The sequence below is a fragment of the Branchiostoma floridae genome, chromosome 5 (assembly GCF_000003815.2).
Source record: "Branchiostoma floridae strain S238N-H82 chromosome 5, Bfl_VNyyK, whole genome shotgun sequence".
NCBI lineage: Eukaryota > Metazoa > Chordata > Leptocardii > Amphioxiformes > Branchiostomatidae > Branchiostoma > Branchiostoma floridae.
Genome location: NC_049983.1, coordinates 26198862 through 26213571, shown reverse-complemented (window position 1 = coordinate 26213571; position 14710 = coordinate 26198862). Strand labels below are relative to the sequence as shown.

The window sequence follows — 14710 nt, the reverse complement described above, 5'->3', positions numbered from 1 at the left end:
GTACGGGAACCTACGTTATTACTCTGCATATAACGTTAGATAGATTTATGACCGGGAAAGTCAATCCGGGTGTGCACTGTTGGCTTCGTGTTGTCCATAGCCAACGCAGATTGTTTACTGTACAGGAAGGATGGCGGTAGTAGTGGGGGGGGGGGGGGGGCGCTAGGGAGGACAGTTGGGGAAAAATTAGTTTTGTCGACCCCTCTCCCGTCCGCTCGGAAGAAAACCAGAGTATGCCCGTGGCTTTGTGTTAGGGTATATTGATATGTTTATTTGCATTACGGAACATCAGAAAAATAAAGTGCCTATTTTAGTGATAAACCATTGCATACACTAGCTATATATCCTTCATACCGTTAGCCTTAGAAGACTTTGTTTCCATTCAGGCGGACACGTAACTACACACTGTACATGCACGGCTGAGAAAACTTCTCACAGTTCAGCGATCACAATGGGAAATGTGATAAGCCGTAAATCTGCAGGTAAGGCTTAATTGTTATGGCTCACGTTAGCTGTGTAGGTTTCGTTTGCAATACATGGCAGTGCCTAAGAAATCCGTCGGGGCCAATTGACTTTTTGTACGTTACAAGACTTTTTATGTCCAGTCCACTTTATGCTGAAGAACTATATTGCACGACAATTGTACATGGTATAATGTATGGCAACAACTACTAACAACTTCTAGTATAACAGAGAGTACAAAATAGATGTATATAACAAAACGTAACATCATAATTAACATAACAATAAGGGCTAATGCAAGTCTTTGATATCGTGTTACAATCGATATATATGTAGCAGTCTTATATCAAGTGCCATGGTCTATCAAAAATCAGCCATTTTAATCAGGAAGACATTGGTCGTAGTAACTCACTCTCTTTCTGCAGCTGGTTTGGCAAAGTAGAAAGATTAATATCGTACGCTAGTTTACCTTTATCGGCGAGGTAATCATATACGTCGTTTAAATACGGTCTTAAAGCTAATCAGAGTAACAAAGTAACAGACGGTGGTTTCAAAATGCAATGTATTGAAAATGTTGCCGCATGAAGCCATTGTCCGTGGAATTGATGTACCTTAATGCCCAGTCTTATAAACAACGGATATAGGTTACCCTCTGATAAAGGTGATCTGGCGTTACTGTAAATGAGGTTTGATTTGTATTTAGCTAATTATTAGCAACTTTTATTCCATATTGTTTTAAATTTTCAGGTATTCGTAAGTACTTTTTCTTCATCAAAGAAAATGTCAGCTCCGATTGGAAGGACCTGGCCTTCCATCTTGGATTTGGGCAAGCAGACATCAACAACATTGCCGGCAGAAACCGAGATGACAAATCCGGCTGTATGGACCTGTTGGAGGAATGGCGCAAGCGCAATGGAAGAATGGCGACCATAGAGGCCCTGATAAAGGCTCTGTCTGAGGCAAACTTACAGAGTGTTGTGGATGATTTGTACAATGAATATCCAGGTAATTTGCCTTCGTATTTCATTTTCTGAGCAAGTTATCCATAACGTAGGAATAAACATTATGGTATATAATATCTACTGATTATTAGAGTGTAAATGTTGATGGAACTGATATGATTTTATCTTAGCAAAATTAAATTCTATAAACCCGAAAGATTAGTCAGCATTATTAAATGGAAGTCATACAAAGAGGTTTGGAATGCGAATGGTACAAATAGGTTTGAGAAAGTATAATTACCCATCTAGGGGACTTATTCTAAACCTTAAGACAGTGCCACCATGAAATGTGTTTTTGACATTGCTGATGCATATATGCTTAAATACCAGCCTTAGAGACATCACAGGCCATCAGAAGCCAACAAGAAAAAACTAAGGACGACAGGGCCCAGCTTTCAGTGCAGACACAAGTTCCTTATAAGGAAGAGGAATCGTCAGTTGAAGGTTAGAAGTCATATCTAATGCATGTATCAACACTCCGGAGTCTATGACTGTCATGTTTCTTTCTTATTTCCTTCCCTTTGTCGCATTTATTTCAGATGAATGATTATTATTACATTAAAGCTTATGCTATAGAATTAATATTATCATAACATTTGTTTCACCTCTCGTTTAGAGTTGAAAACACCACATCCGCCAAGCAGCCAATTAGAAAGGCAATTGGAGGGCGAAGGCCGTTTTGCAGAAACGAAGAAAGGTCATTGTGAAGTGGAAGAATCATCAATTCAAGGTAGGAGGTCTAAGCTGTTTGATCTATGGATAAAATAAAGAATGATGTGTTTCCTTTCTAGCCCGCATATCAAGTGCGTTTGGTCCTAAAAATACTAGCATGGACCGGCGTTATTATCATGATTTGGTTTTCAGTAATATGGGTGCCAGTTTTGCCCCAGTGGTAGGATTCCTTTTCATTTCAGGCATGTGTAATGATCTGAGATTCTTACAAAAATTCTGTCCATTCCAGAGGTGTTCCAGAAGGCTGTGAAGAAGTATTATGAGTTGAAGCTGACGCACGTCAAGCCACTAATCTGGAATGACATCTTCACGCTCACTCTCAGTGATATCTTCACCCAGTTAGAGTTGGCACCAATGGAAGAAAAAAGAGTAAAAATACCTGAAGAACGCCCTTCGTCAAGGCAAGGAACAACGCTGAATTCTTTAGACGAGTTGTACAACCCAGATGTCACAGGCCAGTCCGCAGCACCGAGGTGCATTCTGATCGAGGGCGAAGCCGGAGGGGGGAAGACGACGCTTCTATCTAAAGAAGCCATCGATGCCGTTTCAAGGAAAACAGTGTTGGGCAAACGGCACGACTTCGTCCTGTTGATCAGACTAAGGGACGTAAGAGAGGGGGAGACAATAGCGGAGATGGTGCTCGACCAGTGTGTTCCCATCACTAAAGGTGTTGATATAGAGTCAATTGGAGGGATCCTTGAAAGAAATGAGTCCTGTGTGCTCTTCCTCCTCGATGGGTATGATGAGCTGCGGCCTGAGGCCAAGGCAGCCGGGCAGGCCATTCCTGAGCTGCTGTCTGGCAAGTTGTACCCCTACAGCACAATCGTGATCACCTCCCGACCCTCAGCAGGAGTGCAGCAGTACACCCGGCCGGACTGTCATGTACGCATCATGGGCTTCTCACGCATACATGTGGAGAAATACGTGAGGCAGTATTTTAGCACCATAGAAATCCTTGAACTAGGAGAAAGGCTTACAACAGCTCTGAAGGTGAACCAAATTGTTGCTGATTTAGTCCATACTCCAATTTTCCTACTGTTGATTTGTGTGCTGTGGGAGGAAGACCAAGAGATGATCTCTACGGGAACAATGACGGGACTATACAACAACCTGCTGACATGTCTGGTTAGAAAGTATTGTATGCGGGAAGGCGTGGACATGCCAACAGACGGACTGCCTTCAGAAGTTGCTGAGACATTACTGCAGCTTGGCAAGCTAGCGCTAGAGGCGCTGATGAGGAATGAGACCCTGGTTGATCTTGCGCAATCAGAGAGTGATACATTCAATTGGGAACTGCTGGTAAAACTTGGCGTGGTGGCCTTGGAGGTCCCTGCCTCTAAATGGCACCCTAGGAAGCAGCTGAACTTTTCCCACAAGACGATGCAAGAGTTCCTGGCTGGACGATATGTCGCTCATGTTGTAGGGAACCAAAGCAGGGGAGATATTGCTGAACTGTTGCAGCTCACCTCCGTTCAAAAGGCACTTGAACTCAGTAACCTGCTTCAGTTCACGTGTGGCTGTGACTCACGGGCAGCACAAGCAGTGATGGAGGAACTGGGAAAGCTCAGAAGCAAAGAGTTCTCACATTTACAACCGACCGAGTCTCAAATGCCTGTTAAGTCAGATACACAAAAATTAGCTGACAATTATGAAGAATTTGTTTTGCTCTGCCTGGATATCTTGAAGGAACGAAAAGAGCCGGATGTACTGCAGGCTGTCAGTAAAGCCCTGCCAGTCATCGTCATGGACTACCACAGACACAGCAAACTACGTAATGCTCTGAAGTGTTACTTGGAAACTTTGGAAACTACCCAGTCATCCAACTTCCAGGACAAAGTAATACTAACTCTCTATACAAAAGAAGGTCTGCAGTACTTACAGCAAATTTTTGCTATCCCTATCCGGTCGTCGCACCTCCAAGTAAAACTAAGTCTTAGGAAAAAGGACGATTACGAGTACTTGCTACAGCTTTTAGCCTCCCCCATCAGTCTAGGCCTACAGCTAGACCTGGAACTTAGGGGAAATGTAAAACTTAGCACACCTGATCAGGTATCCAGGCTGGTTTCAGTTCTAATGAATGTCCCTGGTATGAGGGCGCTGGATCTGTCACTCACGGAACTAACGCCATCATCACTCCAACTACTTGTGCAGGGATTCAGTCACATACCTCTGTTAGAGGAGCTGGATCTCAGTTACAACGATTCCCTTGGGGATGCTGGAATAGAAGTCCTGCAGTCTGGACTGTCCAGTGTTCCACGCCTGGCTGTTCTCCGTCTTCGGGGAACCGGAATAGGCATGACCGCTGTGGGCATGAAATCCATGGCTCCTCACATGCGCCACCTGGCGGGACTGAAAGAACTGGATATTAGCGGCAATAAGATCGGCGACACCGGACTGGAATCTCTTATTGCCGTCCTCTCCGTCTTCACAGCTATGCAGGTATTGGTCCTGGCAGGGACTGGTATCAGTGCCACAGTCACGCGCAATCTTGTCCCTGTACTGTGTCAGCTAACCAGACTGATCAAACTCGACATAAGTAAGAATCATGATATAGGAGACCCTGGACTGAAATGCCTGGTTGACATCCTCCCTCACCTTACAGCAATGAAGGTGTTGAACCTCAAAATGACAGGTATCAGTGACAGGGGAATATCATCCCTGATCAAAGCTCTGCCTCACCTGGTGCAATTACAGGTGTTGGATGTGAGCTTTAATGACATAGGGGACTCAGGGATTGTCTCACTGGTGGAAACACTCTGCCGGCCCAGCAGCTCGAACATGGAGCAAAACCCACCTGGTGACAAGAGTCTGACCACAGCCCCTCACTGTAACAACACACTACAGGAGCTAAACATCGGGTTTGATGAAGGAGTAACAGGAGCCGGACTGGGGAGGGTCGCACAGCTCATCAGCGCACTGCCGGCACTGACTGAGCTGAACATGTCTGGTTACACTGGCACACCTGTACACCTGCCTGACACCGCTGCCATGGCTCTGGCCGAGGCTCTACCCAGACTCCCTGTCCTAGAGCTGCTGGACCTGCAGCATATCTCCATGGAGCCTGCAGGGTTCCAGGCTGTGGTGCAGGCTGCTGAGGAACACCCAGCACTGAGGACACTTCGGTGCGTACATGATGAGCACAATGTTGATATTTTACCGCAAATACACCTCCATCAAATGATATCTCCGTTCATACTTAAACTAGTCTATTCTACTCACAGAGAGATAAAACCACATACAAACAACAGTATTGAACGGTACATATAATGACATTATGACAGCCTACTTTTAAGATATGTATACATCGCTAGCTTCAGACCAGACACCGTTACAGAGACTATAGATTGTGTTCATAAGGACAGGTGACAAGATTTTACTGTGAAGATGATGCGGTATAAGGTTAAACTATAGAATATTAGATGTGCCAAAGGGGTTCCATCCATATAATACATTGGACATCTGGAATAGTGGCGAATTTGTTCCAATTTCTCCAGTAGATAATGTGCCTGTAGGACCGAATATCAGACTGTTTTTATTTATAGATGATTACTCTTTCAACTACAGGTTCAGCGAGAAGAGAGTTCCAGAGGGAGCGGACACCAGCGCCAGCTGCTTGAAGTTGAGATCGTGGTAAAGATGCGACTCGATGATCGAAAGGACTGAATGAGTCAGCCCAGACTAAAGACCGTTTTTTGGTCATTATATTCAAGTGTTATGATCGCTGTCTATGAATAACGTACGTTACAAAACATCTATTAATCACTTTTGTGTAGCCGAAACACAAAAAGTTTGTTCTTTGCGTTGGGAGGAGAAAAGACGTCTTGTTTACCCTAACAATTTCGGTAGCAATTGGTCCTCTCTTAGGCCTAGGTCACATTTCCAAACCGGGGCCCGGCCGGGCAACTTTTGGGAGCGAAAAAATGATGTAAAATACATCAAAATACACGTAATGTCAAAATAAGATTCATGAGCATGATTTATGTATATTTCTATGCATACATTTTAATTTTTCGTTTCTTAAAACATCCCGGCAGGGCCCCGCTTTGGAAATGTGACGTAGGCCTAAAAGCAGCAGTCAACAAACGACACCATCTTCCCTCATAACAGTTGCTGGGAGATGCAAACATCCAGACACAGCCATGAAGTATTGCGTGAACAAAAGACGGCTTAAAATGTCATTACTTGGTTTTCAAAAGCAAATAGCTGAGCTAATTTGAAAAATCTTATGGGCATGGATACGTAATTCTAATTATGTAATTACAACTGTAAGGAAACTGGATGTATTTGATGACTAGGAAAATCGCAATATTTTACCTCTTTTGCGGTAAATGTGCCCAGTGTTCATAGGCCAATGACTTAATGAAAGATATTGACGTGCATTTAATTAAGCTCTTCTGAGCCGGAGCTGGTCAAAATTTGTGAATGTGTTTGAAACGCCAGGAAAAAAGATACTTGCACGGAACAAAGTCTTGCGTGTGTTTTAAGTTATTTTTATTGTCTTCTACAAGCGGTGTGAACTTATTTCATCAGGTATAATAAATAGACTGTTCTTGTATTCAAACTATTTTGAGTGTAAGTTGTTCGCCCTTTATTATCCAGCAAAGTCAGCTGGGAAAGTCAGCAAACAGCAAACGTTACCATTCTACCCTCCCAACCTCTGCTTGGAGACGACACAAGACCTATCCGTGAAGTTTTGCAGACCTTTAATGCACCGATAGCCATATACAGACACAGATATACCAAGATTGCCATACAAAAACGGAATCTCTACAAGACACGTCTAGAGGCTACACACGGTCACATCGAGCTACTCTAACGGCCACCGGTAACTAAGAACAACAACCCTTCTACTGAAATGCACCATTGATGATACAGAGTTTTGCTTAGTTAACATTTATGCCCCAAATAGAGTTAAAGAAAGAAATACCTTTATTATGAAACTGTCAGATTGGTTAAGTAGCTTAGACCCTACTAACCTAATTTGTGGTGGAGATATAAATTGTGTATTGAATCCTGAATTTGATAAAAAGGGAGGTAGACTAGATACTGCAGGAAGGTCTGCTAAAGTTGTGAAAAAGCTATGTTCTAGATTAGAAATATGTGATGCCTATAGGTTAGTTAACCCCACCACCCGACAGTTTACTTGGCGTAATCTTACAAAAAATGTAGCCTGTAGACTAGACTTTTGGCTAATTCACAAGTCCCTTGTAGGAAAAATTGGCAAATGTGATATAAGACCTGCAATACTTACTGACCACCAAGCTATATTTCTAAAACTCAAATTCCATAACTGTGCCAGAGGCCCTGGAACTTTTAAATTAAATGTAGATTTATTAAGAGACAAAGAATACTTTGAGAAAATCTGTAACTTAATTCAACAAGAGAGTAATAAGACCACTACATCAAATAGAGATAAACTAGATTTATGTATGATTAAAGTAACTGAGTTTTCAAAACAATATGGAGCCAAGAAAGCCAGAGAAAGCAGAGAACAGATAGAGAGGTTAGAGAAAAAACTGTCTTCCCTTCAAAGTGAAATAGATAGTAATCCCACTAATGACCATATACTAGTATTTATTTATTTATTTATTTCACTTCACAGATTGCGTACAATCTGAGGGGAGCCGGCAACAGGAATCTAGTTCCTCTACGAGGCCGACTCCCCCAGAAAATATACAAAGTTGAGATAAAAACAATAAATGAAAGACAAGTCTGACATCAAATACTAAAAGAAATACATTAAAAAAATGAGAGAGTAATAAGGTCAAATGATTAGGAAAACAGGGTAAACGGTTAAGCTATGTCACTATGCAAGATGAGCAACGGCAAGTGGTCGTCCAAGTACATAAGTTATCAACAGTAAATGTGTCACTAAATCGGGATCTATAATATGAAATCAAGAGTTTTTTAACGGACTGTAGAGTGAGGTTTGAGTACATATGTTGGTGAATATCTAGTGGTAAATTGTTCCAGATGACGGCAATACGACTACAGTAAGAGAATGAGAATGATTCAGTTTTACATGGCCGTGGTACAAGTTGAAATTGGTCTGTAGAGCGAAGTGATCTAGTAGGTCTGGATACATTGAGGACATGAGAAATGTTGGTACAGTACACGTTACGGAAACATTTGAAAAGAAATAAGATATCAAAAAGTTCTCGTCTGTAACACAATGGTAGAAGGTTGGTATGGGTTAATCTGTCATTATAGTTAAGTTCGTAATCATTACAGATGTACTTGGTTGCACGTCTTTGAACACCTTCTACTTTGCGCAGATACAATCTTGTATGCGGTGCCCATACCTGAGAACAGTAGTCTAAATGTGGTATCACCAGTGATCGATACAAATTGAGTTTAACAGTAAATGGGGCATTAAAGCCTACTGATCTCTTGATCATTGCAAGTCTTGAGTTACATGTTGATATCTTCTTAAGTACATGAGAATTCCAGGATAAGTTATGTTGTACATGAACTCCTAAGTCATTATAACTATCTTGTCGACTGAGTACAGAATCTGACATGCTATAAGGGTATTCTACAGGTGAAGTTTTACGTGTCATACTAACAACTGAACACTTAGATGGATGAAATGCCATCTCCCAGGTTTTCCCCCAGGCCACAAGACGATCTAAGTCGGACTGAAATTTAAAACAATCAAAAATCGAAGTAATTCTTCTAAAACATTTAGCGTCATCTGCAAACATGGCCATTTTACCAAATTCAACACAGTCAGGTAAATCATTAACGAATAATAGAAACAAGAATGGCCCTAATATGGATCCCTGGGGGACACCTGACAACACAGGTAAGTAATCAGACATTTCGCCTTCTATGACAGTTCTTTGAAAACGTTCTGAAAGATAATCGTTGAATAAAGCAAGTAGTTGTCCGGAGAACCCAAAAGATTTCAATTTGTGTACAAGGAGTTTATGAGAGACACTATCAAATGCTTTGCAAAAATCCAAGAATATTACGTCAACTTGCCCAGATTTATCCAGTACTTCACCTATTTCCTCGTAAACTTCTAAAAGTTGGGAGGTAGTGGATTTACCCTTGACGAAACCATGTTGAAGGGGATAAAGAGTGTTTGACAATAATGGATAAAGAGAGTTGAAAATACATCTTTCGAAAACTTTGCTTGTGATACATAATAACGACACAAGTCTGTAATTAGATACGGCACTCTTATCACCCTTCTTAAAAACAGGAGTAATATTAGCTTTTTTCCACATACTCGGAATTTTTGCATTGCTCACACATAGTTGAAACAGTTTTTCCAAAGATGGTGCTAATTGAGCGGCACACTTATTTAATACCATCGCTGGGAGGTCGTCCGGCCCTGTGGCCTTTGTAACTTCTAGGTTTTTGAGAATAGCTTCAATGGTGCTGACAGAAAATGTAACTGATGAGATTTTTGGCACACTAGAAGTATCAATCAAGTCGGGCAACGGGGTTTCCCCATCGGTACAGTTAAAAACAGAGTAAAAGAAGCTATTGAACAATTCTGCCTTCTCCTGAGCAGTCTCAGCATACTCATCCTGAAGTTTCATTTTGTCTGGTAGACTTTTAGACTTTGTCTTAGAGTGGAAGAAGGACCAAAATCTTTTAGGATTAGTCAGTACGATGTCTCCCAGATTAATCAAATGCTTTGAATATTTAGCATTTAACATTTTCTTCAATTTGTTGCGGAGACGTCTGAACTTGGCCCAGTGATTTGGTTTGTCTGTTCGTTTGGCTTTAGCCCAGGCAGTGCGTTTGCATTTTTTCAAATGCCTTACTTCCGAATCAATCCACGGTGGTGCGGTCATGTCCTTGATGACTTTTTTGGGTATGAATTTGTCCACAGCTGCTTTGACTGCATTTAGCCATCTTTCCCAGACGGAGTCTAAGCAAAGACAGGGATCGATGGTATCAGACAATGGAAATGATTCTAGATAGGCATTCAAGCCAACTTAGCTACAAGCAAGCACAATCTAGATTAGAAGACCTTTATATGAAAAAATCACATGGAGCATATGTAAGAGCTAGAGCCAAATGGAGAGAAGAGGGGGAAAAACCTACTAAGTACTTCTTAAACTTGGAAAAGAAAAGAGGAAGTGACAAGGATATTAACTTGTTATCCATTGATGGGAGAGAGATTAGTAGAGACTCAGATATTCTCAGTGAATGTAAGGAATACTATGAACAACTATACCAGGAAGACAATATAAGTGATATAGACATAGATCAGTACTTAGAAAGTGTACAGCTAGAAAATATCTTGAGCCAAACTGACAGAGAATTCTTAGATAAACCAATTACTAAAGATGAATGTAAGGATGCCCTTTTCTCTATGAAAGAAAACAAAAGCCCTGGCCTTAATGGCATTCCCTCAGAATTTTTTAAGATGTTTTGGCCCTATATAGGAGACCTAGTTTATAATTCTATCCAGGAAACATTGATAGAAGGTAAAATGTCTGTTTTGCAAAGACGTGCAATGCTAAGGTTAATACACACAAAAAATGAACGCCACAACCTAGATAATTGGAGACCAATTAGCCTTCTCAACACTGAATATAAAATATTTGCCTTTGTTCTTGCCAACAGACTTAAGAAAGTTTTACACAAGTTAATTAATAATGACCAAACAGCTTATATCAAGGGTAGATTCATTGGACAAAATGTAAGACTGATTAATGATGTTATTGAATATGCTAAAACCCAAAATATCCCTGGAGCAGTAATATTCCTGGATTTTACTAAAGCTTTTGACACTTTGAATAGAAAATTTATGTGGAAGGTTCTAGAAAAATTTAACTTTGGCCCCTCGTTTATCAGTGCAATAAAATGCATGTATAATGACATTAGTAGCACCATCAGTAATAGAGGATGGTTATCTGACTTCTTTCCCTTAAAGAAAGGCATACGCCAAGGCTGTCCCATATCTGCTCTTTTATTCATCCTCACAGTAGAGATTATGGCTGTAAAGATCAGACAGGCACAAGACGTGGAAGGAATTAAAGTTAAAACCCATTCTAATGAAACTGTTGACATTAAAATCTCACAGGTAGCTGATGATACCACCTTGTTTGTATCTGACCTTACATCAATGGAAAATGCCTTCAAACTTATTCAAGATTTCTGTAGTGTTTCAAGCCTAAATTTAAATGTTAAAAAATGTGAAGGTTTATGGATTGGATCCTATGTTGACAGACAAGACACCCCCTTGGGTATATCTTGGCCAAAGACACCTATAAAATCCCTAGGTATATACTTCTGTAACTCATCCCTACACGATGAATGTGAACTGCTAAACTGGGAGAAAAAGATAGAAAGACTGAAAACCACACTTCAAATCTGGAAAGGTAGAAACCTAACTCTATATGGAAAAGTTACTGTCTTAAAATCCCTTGCCCTTTCACAAATAATCTATAACATGTCTATGATTCTTACCCCACCTTGGGTGATAAACATTGTAAAGAAAGAAATGTTTACTTTCCTAGCCAACCTATTGAGCAGGGAGGATTAGGCCTGACAAACTTAGATCTCCAAAGACAAGCCCTACTTGCATCCTGGATACCAAGATTAGTGACAAATGACAACGCAAGATGGAAAGTTATTGCGCTAACATTTATAAACTCCCTTGGTCAAGACAATTTGCTATTGCATATGAACTTTACCTCTGATAAAGATGGTCCTGACATGAGTAAATTCCCCACATTTTATAAACAGGTAATATCATCCTTCCACTCTGCTGGTGGAGGAGGTAAGAACAAACCCTCTAGTGTAAGTGAAATAATGGGTGAAACTATATGGTGCAACAAATATATAAGGTCACAAGGTAAAACAATTTTCTTCCCAACCTGGATAATAAATGACATAATATTCGTAAAAGACATTTTCCCCTTAGACAGGTTCATGTCTCTAGATCACTACCCTCAGCGTAACCTTAACACAAGACCTAATGGTATTATTGAATATATAACTCTGTTTCAAGCTATACCTCTTACATGGAAGAATGCAATAAGAAACCATAGAGGCCCAATTCCTTATCGAAGATTAGAGCTTAACACCCTTACCCCATGTATATTTGATGGTAAAACAACAAAACAAATCAAAAGCAAGAACACCTGCAAATTGTTTTATAATGCATTAGTGCAGGCACAGGCCAAGGAACCAACATGCTGTAAAAAATGGCAATCCACATTTCCTACTGAAACCCTAGCTTGGGAAAATATCTGGAGATGGTTAAGCACACAGACCTGTATAGACACTAAGTTAGCAGAGTTAAACTACAAACTATTACACCGAATATTACCATGTGCACACAATCTGCACAAATGGGGTATCAAAGATGAAACGGGACACATATATGATGCAACATGTACACTATGTAGCAGTGGAAGCATAGAAGATTATGAGCATATGTTCTTTAAATGTGAAAGACTGTGTAATTTCTGGGAATTAGTTAACACATTTGTACCCTTGCCCAACATAAAAATTACTTTGCAGGAGATTTTATTTGGAAAAATTGATCATTTAATAACTGCTAAAAACCAGAAAAATAGAACCTTTACTGTTACTGTTGCTAAATGGACAATCTTTAAAACTTGGATCTGGCATAGAAAAGACCCACACCTGTGCATTACTAGCCTCTTTAATGTCTTTGAAAAGGACTTCGAAGAACGGATATTCCATGATAGACTGACAGCCAATGTAGATTGATTGTACACATTTTCTATTGATAGTTTGGCATGAACTGCACCTACTGTTAGACTTCTCCATTTTTGATCATAGTGTAATATCAGACTGCACATATTCCTTAAGGTTCCCCAGATGTACTACATGTATTTGTCTCTTCTAACTGTTCCACTACCCATGTACTGCATGTAATTCGTCCAGACACACCAGTATATGTTATCCCTCCATGTGCAATGGTACTCGGCTGTACAAAATCTAGTCTTAGTTGTTGACAAATGTACTGTTGTTGTTGTTGTTGTTTTTAATAAAAAAAATAATAATTAAAAAAAAAAACTAAGAACAACAACTTAGGTCACATCGAGCTACTCTAACGGCTACCGGCAACATTCAACTGAGAAAAACAACTCAGGTCACACCGAGCTACTCTAACGGCCACCGGCAACATTCAACTGAGAAAAACAACTCAGGTCACACCGAGCTACTCTAACGGCCACCGGCAACATTCCACTGAGACAAACAACTCAGGTCACAGCGAGCTACTCTAACGGCCACCGGCAACATTCAACTGAGAAAAACAACTGAGGTCACATCGAGCTACTCTAACGGCCACCGGCAACATTCAACTGAGAAAACAACTAAGGTCACACCGAGCTACTCTAACGGCCACCGGCAACATTCAACTGAGAAAAACAACTGAGGTCACATCGAGCTACTCTAACGGCCACCGGCAACATTCAACTGAGAAAACAACTAAGGTCACACCGAGCTACTCTAACGGCCACCGGCAACATTCAACTGAGAACAACAACTCAGGTCACACCGAGCTACTCTAACGGCCACCGGCAACATTCAACTGAGAAAACAACTAAGGTCACACCGAGCTACTCTAACGGCCACCGGCAACATTCAACTGAGAAAACAACTGAGGTCACACCGAGCTACTCTAACGGCCACCGGCAAAATTATACAACTGAAGTCAGCTGCCTGTTGACACTGTAGGCAGTAATACGTGGTCATGATGCGGTACAGATATGAGAGTGGTTCGCGTGAGCTAGGATAAAGGCTACAAGAGACACAGTGCAAAGTTTTCAATGTTTTACCCTTTGACACTGTGGACAGTTATACTTGGTAATCATATAGGTACGGATAGTGGTTCACGTATACTATACGTATAATAAAAGGTTGAACAGGATCAGTACAATGTTTAAAACGTTTGATCTTTCAAACGTTTGAACCTTCGGCGTTAGACATTATAAGAACATAGGGGTAGGGGTCGAAACCCTTGTTTTTAAATAAAAATACTATTAAACTTAATATTCCAGCAAAATTGCACCCCAAAATGCAGGAAATATCGTTTTAGGGGGGTGTCAAGATTTTAAACTTTTCCCGGCATGCACCCAGAACCCCTAGGATTATCGTATCTCCTGCGCTCAACATGCTTTAAATTTGGTCCCTCTCGCCCCTCTGAACGATCCATGGCAACACGGGGCCTGTGCATATGTGCAAGTTGGGTATTTCAAACAGATACACCTGTACCTCGGTTCATTAGAATAAAGACTTCTATCCTACGGACCATGGGACACGCGCAAAATACCTGTACAAGTGACCGTCCTGTACATGTAAACGCGACGCGACGATCCGTGATAACAAAACACCAAGGTGTGCCTAAGTCGTTGATGTCACTCTTCAGTGCAAAGATGTTTAGATAAGGTGTTACCCCCTGGTATAGAAAATTGTTGTTTCAGCCCCTTTCCTCCTACCTGACAGGCAGCCGGATTGACACTCAAGAACGATCTAACGTTATGACAACCCGGGGCCCGTGCATGCGTGCAGGT

The 14710-nt window shown here is 41.0% G+C and overlaps 1 protein-coding gene across 1 annotated transcript; it reads left to right on the top strand.

The window, feature by feature from the left end:
* Nucleotides 1–2331: 2331 nt before the first annotated feature.
* LOC118416381 (NLR family CARD domain-containing protein 4-like) lies at nt 2332–6125 on the top strand. The gene is made up of 3 exons (XM_035821477.1): nt 2332–2335; nt 2425–5317; nt 5760–6125. Exons 1-3 carry the CDS (start codon nt 2332–2334, stop codon nt 5827–5829), a joined length of 2967 nt encoding a protein of 988 aa, XP_035677370.1. The 3' UTR covers nt 5830–6125.
* Nucleotides 6126–14710: the final 8585 nt, after the last annotated feature.